General features: G+C 30.8%; 2 protein-coding genes across 7 annotated transcripts; both read right to left on the bottom strand.

The window, feature by feature from the left end:
- Positions 1–443: 443 nt before the first annotated feature.
- Positions 444–2,237, bottom strand: LOC145316026 (uncharacterized). 3 transcript variants are annotated; one of them, XR_013878270.1, is made up of 3 exons: positions 2,110–2,237; positions 1,081–1,538; positions 444–902 (listed from the first exon to the last, which is right to left on the bottom strand). XR_013878270.1 is itself a non-coding variant. In XM_080156294.1 (2 exons), exons 1-2 carry the CDS (start codon positions 2,171–2,173, stop codon positions 1,243–1,245), a joined length of 360 nt encoding a protein of 119 aa, XP_080012420.1. In that variant the 5' UTR covers positions 2,174–2,237; the 3' UTR covers positions 444–1,242. The 3 variants fall into 3 exon arrangements, 1 of the variants encoding a protein (XP_080012420.1); XR_013878271.1 differs by having other exon boundaries at positions 444–888; XM_080156294.1 differs by having other exon boundaries at positions 444–1,538.
- On the bottom strand, positions 2,184–11,606 carry LOC145316024 (putative sodium-coupled neutral amino acid transporter 12). 4 transcript variants are annotated; one of them, XR_013878267.1, is made up of 9 exons: positions 11,469–11,606; positions 10,874–11,140; positions 8,750–8,898; positions 7,937–8,368; positions 7,059–7,362; positions 5,641–5,759; positions 5,103–5,301; positions 4,127–4,693; positions 2,184–3,831 (listed from the first exon to the last, which is right to left on the bottom strand). XR_013878267.1 is itself a non-coding variant. In XM_080156293.1 (8 exons), exons 1-8 carry the CDS (start codon positions 11,487–11,489, stop codon positions 4,556–4,558), a joined length of 1,629 nt encoding a protein of 542 aa, XP_080012419.1. In that variant the 5' UTR covers positions 11,490–11,606; the 3' UTR covers positions 2,184–4,555. The 4 variants fall into 4 exon arrangements, 1 of the variants encoding a protein (XP_080012419.1); XR_013878268.1 differs by having other exon boundaries at positions 2,184–3,816; XR_013878269.1 differs by having other exon boundaries at positions 2,184–3,791.
- Positions 11,607–14,376: the final 2,770 nt, after the last annotated feature.

Raw genomic sequence — 14,376 nt, 5'->3', positions numbered from 1 at the left:
AAACTTTCAAACATTCATTTATTTAGGCTGTCATGAACGTCAGACTAACAGACCAAGTAAGTTGCATGCTGGATGCTTTGTTACGGAATATATTATGAAAAAACATGTAATCTATCTTAAATACCAGCTGAGAAAATCACATTTCCCAAATAACGTTGCAGAAAGGCTGACCAACGGGTAGACAGACAAAGTGAGTTATAAAGTAGCTTCGCTACTATCAATGTTAGAAAAACTATTATGTTGACTTTCTTTGACCTATCTCTGTGTCCATGAGGTTTATAGGAGGATTCAATGCTGAAGAAAATATGAATTTTGAAGAAGAATGTAAAAATTTTACAACAATTTCATGAAAAATATATCCAAGCAATCTTTGCTGCTTGCCACACAAACTTAAAAATATAAAATTACAACATCATTAAGTAAAAGACAAAAGCAAATATAAATACATATTAAAATGTTTATTTCCAAACCCATGACTATACAACAATATGACATACAACACAGTAAAACAAAAGAAAATAATATCAATTGAAATAAAGCTCACAAATATAATTTAAAAAAAATTGATTAATATTATGAATTTCAGAGCTTTTAGTCGTTTTTTTTTGTCTCTTCCAACACAAATTATTTATTTTATTTTTATTCTAAAAGAAAATTAACTGTTTTTGTTTTTATGTGTAAGCACGTTGAAGATACGTTAAAAATATGTAGAATTACTTAGATACTACGAATATTAAAACATACAAATTGTATTTAAAGATATGGCAAAAAAAACAAATATTTGGAGAAAAATATTAAAAAATTTAAAAACAAAAAGGGCGTCTATCAATTATAAGGTTTTCTCGTATTCATTCGAATCCGGTGGATAGGAACCGGTTCTCATCCATACTACAAAAATATGTCTAGCACCGAAATATATCCAGCTTTCTACGAATATTAAAATGTACAATTATAAGATTAAAACTAGTTTTTTTAGCCCCGAGGTTCCGAAGTTTTTATCTTATAATTGTACATTCTATATCCGCGGAAAGCCGTTTATAATACGATGCGAGAAATAACTATTATTTCGCCAGTCTATACTTTTAACTGTTAATGATACCTATCAAATTATACTTTGGTAAAAAACTTTGTGATCAATCATTTAATTATGAGATCTATCTAGTTATAGAATTGCAACATTTTAAATTAAATATGTATCACATGTTCTTGTTTTAAAAGCTTTAGCCTTGCATAATATAATGTTTAATCTTTTTTCTTCAATTTCTTCTTTCTTTTCTGTTCCTTTTTCTCAATATCTTTGCATAGTTTCCATGATAGGATTGCACTGATCAGAAACAATGGAGACAGTCCTAGCAGAACATAATACAAAAAGGATAAAGGTTCTCTGGCGGCCCAGATCAGGATGGAGTCCAGCCAGCCAGGCAGAGCATCCCTGGAGGATCCAGGTAGTGGTGGAGGTATATCTTCAGTCTCTGTGGGGTCAGAGGTGCTTGTGAGATCTTCTACAATACTTTCTGTGGCAACTTCTTCACAAGAGACTAAACAAGAAAATTATTTATATCTGGTCAAATTAAAGATATTTTACAATAAATGCATATGAATGCTAAAAATAAAAATTACTACGATGGGTTTATTATTACTATAATTATAATCATTATAAATCTCGAAATTAGTACTTTTGTTGTAGAATATGCTTTTCTGCTAAATACATAACACCACTTCTAACTCTCAAGTATAAAAAAGATACAAATCTCCAAACTTCGAACCATTCTTATTTATCATTTAATAATTGCTTTGCTCTCGATTCCTATTTCTAAAAAGTAATCTATTTATTTTGAGCTACTTATTTCAAAACCCTCTATGATTTTTACAAGTCACATTGTAATTATTGTAGTATCACGTAATGAAGGTATACAATTAAAATTCTTAAATGACACTTTTTCAGATAATAAAATAATTTCAACGTAATCACTGAATCTCGACAGTAAACTAATGATTTAGCTTTCAATTACTAATCTAGGTGTTTTTTATACCTTGACATACGTGATATTTACTATGAAAATTCCCTCCCTTCCCCCATACAGCCCCAAGTATACCTTCAAAACTTACCATAATGAATAATATTTGCTATAGTAGCATACGGTAATATCAAATTAGATGACAACCTATCCATTTTATTCTAATCTGCAAGTACAAATATAGGTAGTTAAATTTATATTATTCTAGTTGTGTCATTTTATTTATAAACAGTCCATATAGCATGTTTTTAAAATCATAACATATAGTACAAAAATATCTATTTCCATTTTACTAAATTTACCACATCAATTTAAATGCCAGTGACCCACTCTTATCCTAGCCCCCATGCCCAAAATTTAATTTTGAAGACATCATATTGATAATGATTTGATTTTATTTAATTAAGGGTAATGTTAGGTCCAACACCCACAGGTTTGCTAAAAGCAAATCCTATTGTATAAAGTAGTAAAGCTTTTTTTGTTTGTAGCTTAAGATTTTGACAACTGCTCAACCGATTATGTTCTCTATTTTTGGGAAAGTTCTAATAGGTTCTGGAATGGTTTTAGGCTATTTTAGTAATGGGTTGGTTTAAGGTTATTTTTTTCTTTTATCATCCCCTTAGATGACAGCGCCCCTTGATCCTTATGGCGTATCCGCTAGTTTACAATAAAGAAATGAGAGGGGGACAGAGTGGTCAACTTGCCATATTGATACTATCACTAGACATCAGTAAATATACATAATTTGTTATTAAATATTCATACATAAAAATCATAAATGCCCAAGAAAATTAAATAATTGGAAATCACATCAAGAAGATATCAATAATTTGCTAATTTATCGCAATCAATAAATATATAAAAATATTTTGTTTACAGTTGGAAAGCCTTTTATAATAAGCTAAAGCTATAACTCAGGGTACAAAAATATTAAGGAATATATATTATATAATGACCGCAGCATAATACAGATATTTGTTCAAGGATAAGAAAATAAAAATTATAGGATTAACCTTTCGTGGACAATTGTCTATAATACGATGCGTTAAATGTTTTTCTTTTTTTCAGTAAACTAGCAAAAACTGTTTTAACTCATTGGAAGTTAATATATTCAATGCAGAGACGTTCTGGAAAATTTTAAATTCCTAATGCTTGATTATGTTTTTTATGAATTATATTTCAGTACCTAACTATAACCTAGTGATTGTTTTTTAATTAAATTAATGAAAAAATCTTACCACCCAACTAAAAAAAATTACAAAATCTGTGGGGGGGTTTTCTCCTGCAAGGTTTACAACCTACTAACTAAACAATGTTACATTATTGATATAATCATTTTTTACTCTCTATACTTAATCCCTTATTACAAAGTGCAAAGGATGGGCCTTCTAACACTTACTTTAATCAAGTTAATTAATTTACAAACTAATCAAACAAGTGTTCAAACTTTTAAGCAAGCAATGAAGCCAAGGATGATAGTATTTTTTAAATCATATATTGTTTGTAATAAATCATTGGACTTTTCCCCTAAAAAATCGGATTGAAAACAGAATACGCAAAATTCAAACATATTAAACTTAATTGAGCTCTAATATTATCATAATTACCTAGGCAATGATAGTTCTAAGATCTTAAAAAAAACCATCACACAATTAACAACAATTTAGTCAAAAACTTTTTCACAATGTAAAAACACTTCTCTCTAAATCAGTTCTCTCCAAAACAAGCTATTAGCAATGACAAGAATATACTTTTAAGAACAAATTGGCTACACTAGAAACAAATATAAATAATGTATCTTCATCATTTTTATCTTTAACAAAATAACAAGTTACCTACTATTTTAATTGCATAAAAAACTAGCAATTGAATCAATTTTAATTTTGTGCCAGGTCTTGTTTTTGAAAGTTTCCTTATACAGTATTCCAAATTATTCATATAGGCTTATCAATCAATCAATTTATTTAAATTCGAAGCAAGAAAGCATTTTAACTTGTAATTATCGATTATTTACTCTTTTCTTATCAAAAATTGAATTATATTTACACAAGCCTTTAAAGTGTCTCATTTGTAACTTGTTATTTTGTTAAGTACAATAAGTAGTTTACCCTTGTGAAGTGGTCAAAATAATCATTGAATTATACATGTAAATTATAATAAATGAGATAATTACTTGTTTTATAATAAGTATCACAGATAGAAGAAATTATTGTCAAATCTATTGAACAAAAATATTCCAAATCAGAACGTGGCATTTTTTTAAAAATCTTAAATAATATTAAAAAAACACAATTTTGTGTAATTTTGATACGATTTTAGAAGCAATTAATAAACAAAAGTTTGGAAAAATATCACGCATTTTTATTGATTTGTATTTTCCATTAAATTTTTTCTTAAATAGATTTTCTCATTAAATCAAAATGAATCTAGTCTAACTATAGTATACATGATTATGTTCCATTGTACAGTTATACTAATAACACACCTAAATTAAATAGATCTAATCTTATTCTACATGGATTCTGCTGCTATTTTTGTCAGTTCTGGAAATGGTTCCAGGTGACAAAGATGACGCAGGTGGCCGCCCAGACCAGGACAAACAGGACCCAGAGCACAGAGCTGAAGGGAGACTTGTGGTGGTTCTTTACTCCAACTCCCAGTGCCTCTTTTGCTTCCTATTCAAATTAAAGAAAATTAAATGTAGTACCTAGTTATTATCGTACAAATAAATAATTTGTACGTTAGTTTTTTGGCTACCATAATAGAAGGACACTTGCTATACTTCATATATCGAATGATTTTCTTATGAATTCAACTTGTTATATTATCTGAGGTGGATTCTTAAAAAACTTTTGCCCCACTAAAATCAGTGGTTGAAACTAAAATTTTAGAGGGGATAATTTTGCCTCACTAAAATTTTAGTGGGTTAAAAGTTTTTTTTTAAGAATTCATCTCTGATTTATTATCGTACGCCAAATATCATAATGCCTTTATAATTAAAGATTAATTTGTAATATCTAACCCTGTATCAAAATAGCAGGTGTCCATCTTTTATTTACATAAAACAATCTAAATGTTATTTACCTGTCTAGCATAGTAAACTAGAGCAGCAGGTACGACATACTGAATACCAGCCCCGGCATAGCTGCCAGTGATACCCACCAGAAACTCCAGGGAGTTGGTCACCATGGCCACAGCTGTCGGGGGTATCAAAGCCAATAGGGGAAACAAGACTGTGCGGGTCCAGTATGAGTATATACGTCCCTCAGTTAAAAACAAAGATCTGAAGAAAAAAAATTACATCAGAGGTGGATTCTTTAATAAAATTTGGGTCGCTGCATCGCTGGTGAGGCAAAATTGATTTTATGAAAAATCCTCCAAAATCACAAAAAATCTACAAAAATTAACTTAAGTCATAGAAGGGTTATTAACATAAGATATTTTTGATTTTTGTAGATTTATTACCTATGTAATTTTGGAGGATTTTTCCCAAAAGCAATTTTGACTCACCAGCGAGGCAGCGACCCTAATTTTTCCTTAAGAATCCACCTCAGTTTACGATTCGTTCAAAAGTCCTAAAATTTTGATTTAGAAATACTAACAATAATAATACAAAAGTTACCTTAAATTATTTGAGAGAGTAATTGCGATGATGGGAAAATTTGTTGATAAGGTGAAGACAGGAAACAGGGATAAGAAGTAATGGATGATGGACTCAAACCAGTTGTCACTCTTCGAAGGCTGAAAATAATAAATAATAAAATAAATTCAAACATGGATTCAAACAAATCATTAGTAGGTAGGTATTACTTAACAAAACAAAATTAGTGTGATTTTATCAAAATTAGTCGTAATTACACCCAGTAACTGGACCAAACTCTGTTAAGAACACAGGACCCTGGCCCCAATGTTTGGTTGACTTGCATAATACATACCAAACGTATCCTAACCTTCTTTGTTCACAGATTTTAGGGAGGGAAGCAGAAGCAGACTGAAAATCATATTGGGTCCCAATGTTTTAGAAACACGAATTCATATTTAACGACTTGAAAAAGTTGAGATCTTTTATTAAATCTTAATTGGATTGTACTAACCATGTTCAAACTTTTCTACAAATAATTTCAATCTATAGAAGAATTCGGTATTTTTTATTTTAAAAATTGGAATGTGTCCCCTTCTCTAAAACCGTTTTAGACATACGATAGTTTATAATTATTAATTATTTATGCCAGTGATGCGGAGCCGCCTCTAAAAATAACGACTCCGGATCTGGCTCCGGCTCCTACGTAAAATCATGAAAACCCCCCAATCTTTTTTTTACAAATCTATTTTTTACTTTAAAAGGTTTTAAAGTTAAATTTTTAGGAAAAATAGACTTGAAACACTTCTAATAAGGCGGTATAAATATTAAGTTTATTCAAGGAATATAAAATCTATAAAGCCGCTCTGAAAATAACGACGACAGCAAAATATGGCGGCTCCGCAACGCTGATTTATGCAACAAAAAATGAAGGCAAAAAATATATATTATTCATTTGAATGAAACTAAATGGACTGACTCTCTGAGCTGAGAAAAATATGATATTTTGTCATTAATAATTCAACACTTGAGCACTTATATAACCCATTGCAATAGGTATAAAAAATTAAATTATTACTCAAAATGATGACGTTGGCGTCGGTTTTTACATCTAAAAACTTTTAATTCATAGAAATTGAATTCTCGCAAGTAGATTAGACTTTTATTAATGAGAAATAAAACTTACAAAAAAGACAGACAGAATAAAAGGATACTCAAGGTACATTGAGAAATATATTATTAGGACATGTAAGTAGATAGTACATTTCTACCTTATCTTTAAAGAAAAACTATTTCCATATTATTTATTCAAATGTTATAATTATAATTTTCTATTTTTAAGAACAATAATATCTTTAATGAGTTCAATCAATTCTGTTTTTGAAAACACAAAATCAAAATATGTCATGATGAAAACAATGGATAAATACAAAATATTATGTCTTTTATAAGAATATTACCTGAAAATTTAAAGTGTACAAATCATTGAGCTCCCTGAATGCGAATATTCCTGTGAAAGCCAGCAAGAAGTAGAAGGACATGATGATGACATAATCTCCCAGGATCAGCGGGTACAGCCGTTTCTTCTGGCTGATGGGGGTGATGAGGGAGGGCAGGCTGTGGTGACACATGAAACTGTAGACACACACTCCAAACAGGTTAGGCAGACCATCTATGTTGGCCGTGGGTGGAGTGGGAAGATCGGTTTTATTTTTGATTATATTGTTGCAAGCTAACACTACCATAATAATAAATGCCAGCCATCTAAAATGATAAAAAAATAATACGATTTCTTTCCAACCATCATAGCTATTTACTTATTTGGGGGGTTAGTTCGTATTTTGAAATAATAGACATGTAAGTAAATCTAATTAACTTTTCTTTCATCGAAACGTCAAAAGTTTCTAAAAAATTCAGATAAAACAAGTTAGGTAGGTACCTACTTAAATCCAATAATGCAAATCTTAAATATTAGTATTTTCTTATGTATGGAAATATGCATATAAATAATAAAATTATAGTATAAGAAAATATATACAACGAAGGGGTAAGACGAATCAAAAAGTCAATTTTAAACCAATCTAAAACTCACAAAAATTCAACAATAAAAGAGTTTTGAAGCTGGAATTTTGCATTGCAGACGCTTTATTGAAGTACAATGTGGAACGGTTAAGAAACGGTCTTTTAGAAACAACTTTAGTTTTCAAATAAATTCTTTTGTAACTGAACTTCCATAAATGCCCTTATTCTACAAAAATGGACATATAAAAGGATTTTAAGGCTGATTTTCATTGTGTTTCAGATAGGTCGTTTTGATGGTATAAAATTCCGCCTTTACCTCATGATTGTAGTAATAATCTGGAGGTATTTAGTTTTTGTGACATTGCAGAAAACAAACTGTCCGATGGTGCAGACAAATATTGCCAACACAATCCTGTACACGTCCATTCTGCTCTGGCTGGCCCAGTCCCAACACTTCTCAGTCTCTGATATGTTAGAAGCTGTTGTGCTCGAGTTAGACGGAGGTCTGTAGGTGCACGCCACGTCCCGTACAGATTTTGACACGGCAGCACCGTAGATAGCCAGATCACCATACAAATAAATGGCTATGCAGATATAGAACAAATTCTTTCCGATTTTGTTGAAGAAGAGTGTGGCCATGCGACCCATTTCTGTGACATCAGTAATTTCATAATATGATACAGGATTCAGGGGAATTCGTTCTGAGGATTCCTCTGTGTCGCTGTATCCAGATGATGAAGTTCTCACCTGGACAAGATGCTTATTTATTTACTTAATTCATTGAAATGTAGTTATGGGTATTTTTAAAACAGTAGCAAGAACAGCTGGATCTAAAAAAGCTGTGGTTTCAAATCATTAACTATTTTTATCATTCTTATGTCTTAAAGGAATGTATCAACAAGCATTATATACAATCATCTTTACCTAGCTACCTGGTCTATTTGTATCATATGACCAAGAACGGATTAAAAAAAATTTTTACGAAAACGTTGCCTTTTGTTCATAAAAAGACCTTTTGGATTTTGTTAACGATATGCCATTTAACTGGGAATTTTGGAGATTTAAAATACGTGTCTAGAATGTACTTTAAAAAGTCTTCTTTTCTAAATAATATCTAAGCATCCATCCCGGTATCAAAGGTTGTTCTAGTTCATCTTCATCTCCATCAATATTGTTGACAGGATCAGCTGTTGTTGTATTTACATCTTCCTCTGACTTATTTGCTCCCCTGTGCATGGGAGAACTTATGTCACGGGAAGCTGCTGTTAATATCTGCACCTGAATAATACAGTCTACATCAAAAAAATAAGTTATCTATGTTGCTTTTTTGATGTTTTGTCATCAATAGGGTAGTGCGGGGTAATTCCGGTCAATTTTTTGCTTCAACTTTAAAAAAAACATACTTCCCAAAAACTTTTTCCGGTTTTTAAGAGTGCAAATGAACGATATGGCAATAACGAAGAAGCCTGTCTTGGTCCCATTAAGATCTCGCAACTAGAAGTCGGTCAAAAATCGGTTTAAAGGGCGGCGGTTGGCCTATACCGGAATAACCCCACCGGTGGGGCTATTTCGGTCAGTTGACTTTGGGGGGGTGGAACACCCCCTTAAAATATTTTTTTTTAACTTTTTAAACTATGAGTAGAAAGCTGAGGTCATTAGCTTTCTAAAAGTACTAGTCGCATGCAGATCAGACAATTTTTTGACCACATTTTCCCCATTATAAAATAGTCGGTAAAATCGCAAAAAAAAACATAAATTTTTTTCATGCAAACTTTAAAAAAAAAATCCTACTTTTTATTATATGATTAGGTTTTTTAAGCTTTATACATAAATTAGAGGCAATTTCTGATTCGCAGGTCTTGGAATTTCTTGAAAAAAGTGATTTTTTCCTAAAAAAATTTTAATTTTAAAAATCCTGCCAGTTTTGACATCAGTTTTTGATACATTTTTTCTTGTCTCAAATTGGCTAGGATTGACCTACAAGGGTGGTTAAGGTGTCTAAAGATGCAAAATTACATGCCTGACAATTAACTCGAAATGATATGGGGTCTAACTCTAATATTTCAACAAATTTTATGCAACAGGAATTTTGAAAATGCAAAATCTTGAATATGTACTCTAAATCTTGGAGATAGAACCCATATCCTGGGGAGTTTTTATTAGGACATGCAAAGAGCTTTCTATAGACACCTTAAACACCTTTCTAGCTTAATCCTAGCCGATTCGACATAAAAAATCCAAACCGCGCAAAAATCTCGAACACCCTCTTATACGAAAAAGATGCAAGGGTTTCATATGGAATTTTAAATCTTCTAGCAGTCTTTCTAATAGACATACCCCTTCTTACATGAGCCAATGCAGCTGATACATCTTCAGGAAAATATTTAAGGCGTTCCTTTGGGTGATATACTCTTCCCATTACTATAAAAATGTGTCTAAAAATTTTTTAATGTCTTTACAAATTGAAAAGCTTAGGCAACAAAACATGACATAATACAAGCAGTAAAATGACTAGTAATGTACATCACACAACAGGCAAGGCAATGATTAAAGCTTAGGTCATGCATTTAGGTTGTTTATGCTTCCAGATCACCTAAATAAAACATTAGGGTATTATACAGTTATAAATACAGTAATAAAAAAAAGTAAAAAAAGTGACCGGAATAGACCATTTTTTTTAGACGAAAAAAAAATTATGAAAAAATCAAGTTAGAACAACGCAAACGATAAATGAATGCCATATCTTTCATTTTACAAAAACCCGGGGCTCGATAGGACTTACCATTTTTTCACAATTTTAGATTGAACATGGCCTATTTTGAAATTTTTTTTTGCAAATTTTTTGCAACTTTTTGAGGGCAAAAAAATCATAGAAGGAGTGATCTGACAAAAATTTGCTGTTGTGAGAAATGAAAGTATAGGCAATAAACTACAACTTTGCTTTTCTGAAGATCTCTCGCATACGTTTAGAACACCGTTAAAAAACGGTTTTAAAAAAGTTGGTCGTTTGACCGGAATTGACCCGATGACCGCATTAACCCCGCACTACCCTATTAAAAGAAAGTTTTTAAAGGTGTCTTTAAAGAGCTAAGATCAATTAACAAAACTCTTTGGATTATCGAGAAATAGATCAACGTAAAATTCACAAATATTATCCACAATCAATTTTGTCCGTTCTGACTTTGATGAAATGTAAATGTAACTGCCTAATCTTTCTGACAAAATATAATTGCAAAAGTAAGATATATTTTACCTCCCGACTTGCAGTAGAAGGTCTTCGATCAGTTCGCTTCAACGTTTTCGACCGTTTCCAATGCAGCAGCGCATTGGCCGCAGCCATAGACTCAATCACAAAGGTAGCTGTTAGGAAAGACATGAATGCCAAGAGGATAATTATAACCGTGGATAGCAACCAGCCGGCATCATGAAAGGCTGCAGGCAGGGTGAGTGCTCCTGTTCCGACAATCAGGTTAAATATGTAGATAAGGCCCGTCAGTGGTGAGTATTGGAAGCCCTGCTCCTGAAAATAATAGATGAATCAAAATTCATTTATTAATCATATGAAATATTACAAAGGATGGTCTTAAATCTAAGAATGAATTCATTCAAGGAAAAAACTTCTAGTAGTCGAATATAAAAAAAAAACTATTCAAGCGCAACTCAGTGTAGTTTAGTAGATAAAAGGTCAGATGTTAAATCATCCAATGCTTAAAACATTTCTACACATCCAACAGACAGTTGTATCTCATCCCCATACAAGCGAACGCAACAGTCAACTCATTAGAGATAACAACTAACAACATGAAACTATTCTTTATTAAATTCCATTTATAATGAGATGTAACTACCTGAAGCTGACCACCCGCCATTTTGTGCTTTTGATTGGTAACTTTTGTGGAAGAGCAGGTAAATTGGGGGTTTTAAAAATCGGTCTTTAAGTCAGCATTTTAATCTGAAAAATATACCTAGAGTTAACTAGCATATCCCTTGGCGAATTAAGAAATTTGGCTAATTTCAAGTACAGAGAGGCTTTTCTTATTTCCTTCATATTTTTATAAAATAAAAATGTCTGACTTTTGGAAGCTAGCCGATACTAAATATACTTAATAACTTCTGAACTAGTTGAGTTTTCTTTTAAGGTAAGATTCACATATGTCTCAGGATGATTTTATGCTATTTAATTTTTCTGCCCTACCCAGTAAAATGTTGGTCACATGTCACAATAATTGTGACAATATTATTTGTGACATGTCACTAGTTTTTACAATTTTAAGATTTTTTGTGACATTTCACAAAGAAATGAATCCCTCCAAAAATATTATTTGTGACATGTCACTAGTTTTTACAGTTTTAGAATTTTTTTGTGACATTTCACAAAAAAATAATTCACTCCAAAAATATTTTTTGTGACATGTCACTAGTTTTTACAATTTAAGAATTTTTTGGGACATTTCACAACAAAATGATTCACTCCAAAAAAAAATGTTTTGTGACATGTCACTAGTTTTATAATTTTATAATTTTTGTGACATTTCACAAAAAATTATCCATACCAATTTACAAAGAAATGATTCCCTCCAAAAATATTATTTGTGACATGTCACTAGTTTTTACAAATTTAAAATTTATTTGTGACATGTCACTAGTTTTTATAATTTTAGAATTTTTGTGACATTTCACAAAAATTTATCCATACCAATTCACAAAGAAATGATGCCCTCCAAAAATATTATTTGTGACATGTCACTAGTTTTTACAATTTAAAAATTTATTTGTGACATGTCACTAGTTTTTACAATTTTAGAATTTTTGTGACACTTCACAAAAAAATATTTGTGACATGTCACTAGTTTTTAAAAAAATACCTAAGGGAATTGTGACAGGTCACCAAAAAAATTAACCCATTATATATAAAAATCCCAAATAAATATATTTTTTGCAATTTATATTATATATACTCCTCTAACACCATGAAGGACTATATTCGATTGTAAAGAGAGCAAAAAAAATGCCCAAAAAATCTTAAAATTTGAAAAAATTTTATTTTCTGGCGCATGCGCCTGGTAGTGTTGTCAAATATTTTTTAATGGGGCCATAATATAAGAATAAAGATTGAATAAAAATAAGATTCTAGGGTTTCTAGCTTATATTAAAAAATATTAATTACAAAATTTTAAATTACAATTTAGTTAAGAAAATTACAAAAATAAGTAAATTTGAACCTATTGGCGCTCAGTCACAACAAAAGATGGCAACCTTAAAAAATTTAAAAATTACACACAACTGTTACAAACAACACTGGTGAGTGTGACTGAAATTGCAAAATTAAATTGTGTAAAATTACGTTATTCTAAAAACATAAGTTATAAGTTTATGGTAATTTTTAGTTTATTTACGTTTTTACATAATTAATTTTTATAATATATTTATTTTTCAATAAAGTAAAGCAAAACTCGCTGCTTTTCTTTTAAAGTTTAATAGTTATTTCTCGTATCGTATTATAAACGGCTTTCCGCGGATATAGAATGTACAATTATAAGATTAAAACTATTTTTTTTTAGCCCCGAGGTGCCGGAGGCACTGGCTAAAAAAACTGGTTTTAGTCTTATGATTGTACATTTCTATATTCGTAGAAAACTGGATATAATACGATGCATGCTAGACATAGTTTTTTCGTATGGATGAGAACCGGTTCCTATCCACCGGATTCGAATGAATACGAGAAATATTTTTCTAAATTTCAGAATCAAGAATGCAGGGAGTTATATCAGAGTTTGAAGCTAATATTTAAATCTGGCTTGTACGCCAGTTTTACTAAAGCGTTTCAGTTTGTTGACAGCATTGACCTCTGTAGAATTGAAGCTTTGAATTTAAATATTTATGAAGGTAAAAAAAACGCGTATTACCAAAAATTTGTATATTATGGCATGTTATTTTTTTTTTAATTTTGTCAATAAATCGCTTATCATGACACTTTGAATTAAAAAGATTAAAGTAACATTGTTCTATCATATGTATTCTTTAATCAAATACCTCACAGAGGAGAGGGATACATACTATTTGTACCCAAAGTTTTATAATCATGTTCGTTGGATCAAATACTTTGGGTTAGTACTAATATTGAATTTTATTGGTTGGTTTAAAACTAGAAGGGAGTATTTTGAAGTTTTTAACAAATAATTATATTTTGTTCATGATTATAGGGGATGTATAACAATTTATCTCCATTGTCTTATCCCTGTTAATAGTAGACAGTTCACCCACTAACAAATGTCGTAAATTATTTTTTTTTCAAAGTCTTATCCCCTAAAATCCCTGAAAATTATTTGCTATTGAACTAACAGTTGTTTTATTCGCAGTACGATAGAGTAACTTAAAACCTAAAGATACGCACATACCAAAGTCAAATTCTTGTTTTATGTTAAGGTGGGCAACGAAAGCAAAAGTGAAATCGAAATTAACTGCTGTGGACTTTAGTGCTAGCTCAAGGAATAAGGTTTATGCTTAATTGATTTGACAACCTATTTAAAACCTAAATTATACATGTATTAAATGTATCTCTAATATTTAATAGGTAGACGTTCCTATACAAATAATTTAGAAAAACATCCTAGAAACTTTAAAAAGCATGTTTTGCCTAGTCTCCTGAAAATAGTGAAATCATGGAGAGAGGGGACATTTGACTGTACATTGCACTAACTACCAAAATTTTACGAACGCTTATTAGTTTCTGATATTCGTTGGCTATAAAATGTA

This window comes from Acartia tonsa, chromosome 4, assembly GCF_053477335.1.
Source record: "Acartia tonsa isolate MP-2025a chromosome 4, ASM5347733v1, whole genome shotgun sequence".
NCBI lineage: Eukaryota > Metazoa > Arthropoda > Copepoda > Calanoida > Acartiidae > Acartia > Acartia tonsa.
Note: the sequence above shows the minus strand (reverse complement) of the source record. Positions and strands in the feature narration are given on the sequence as shown.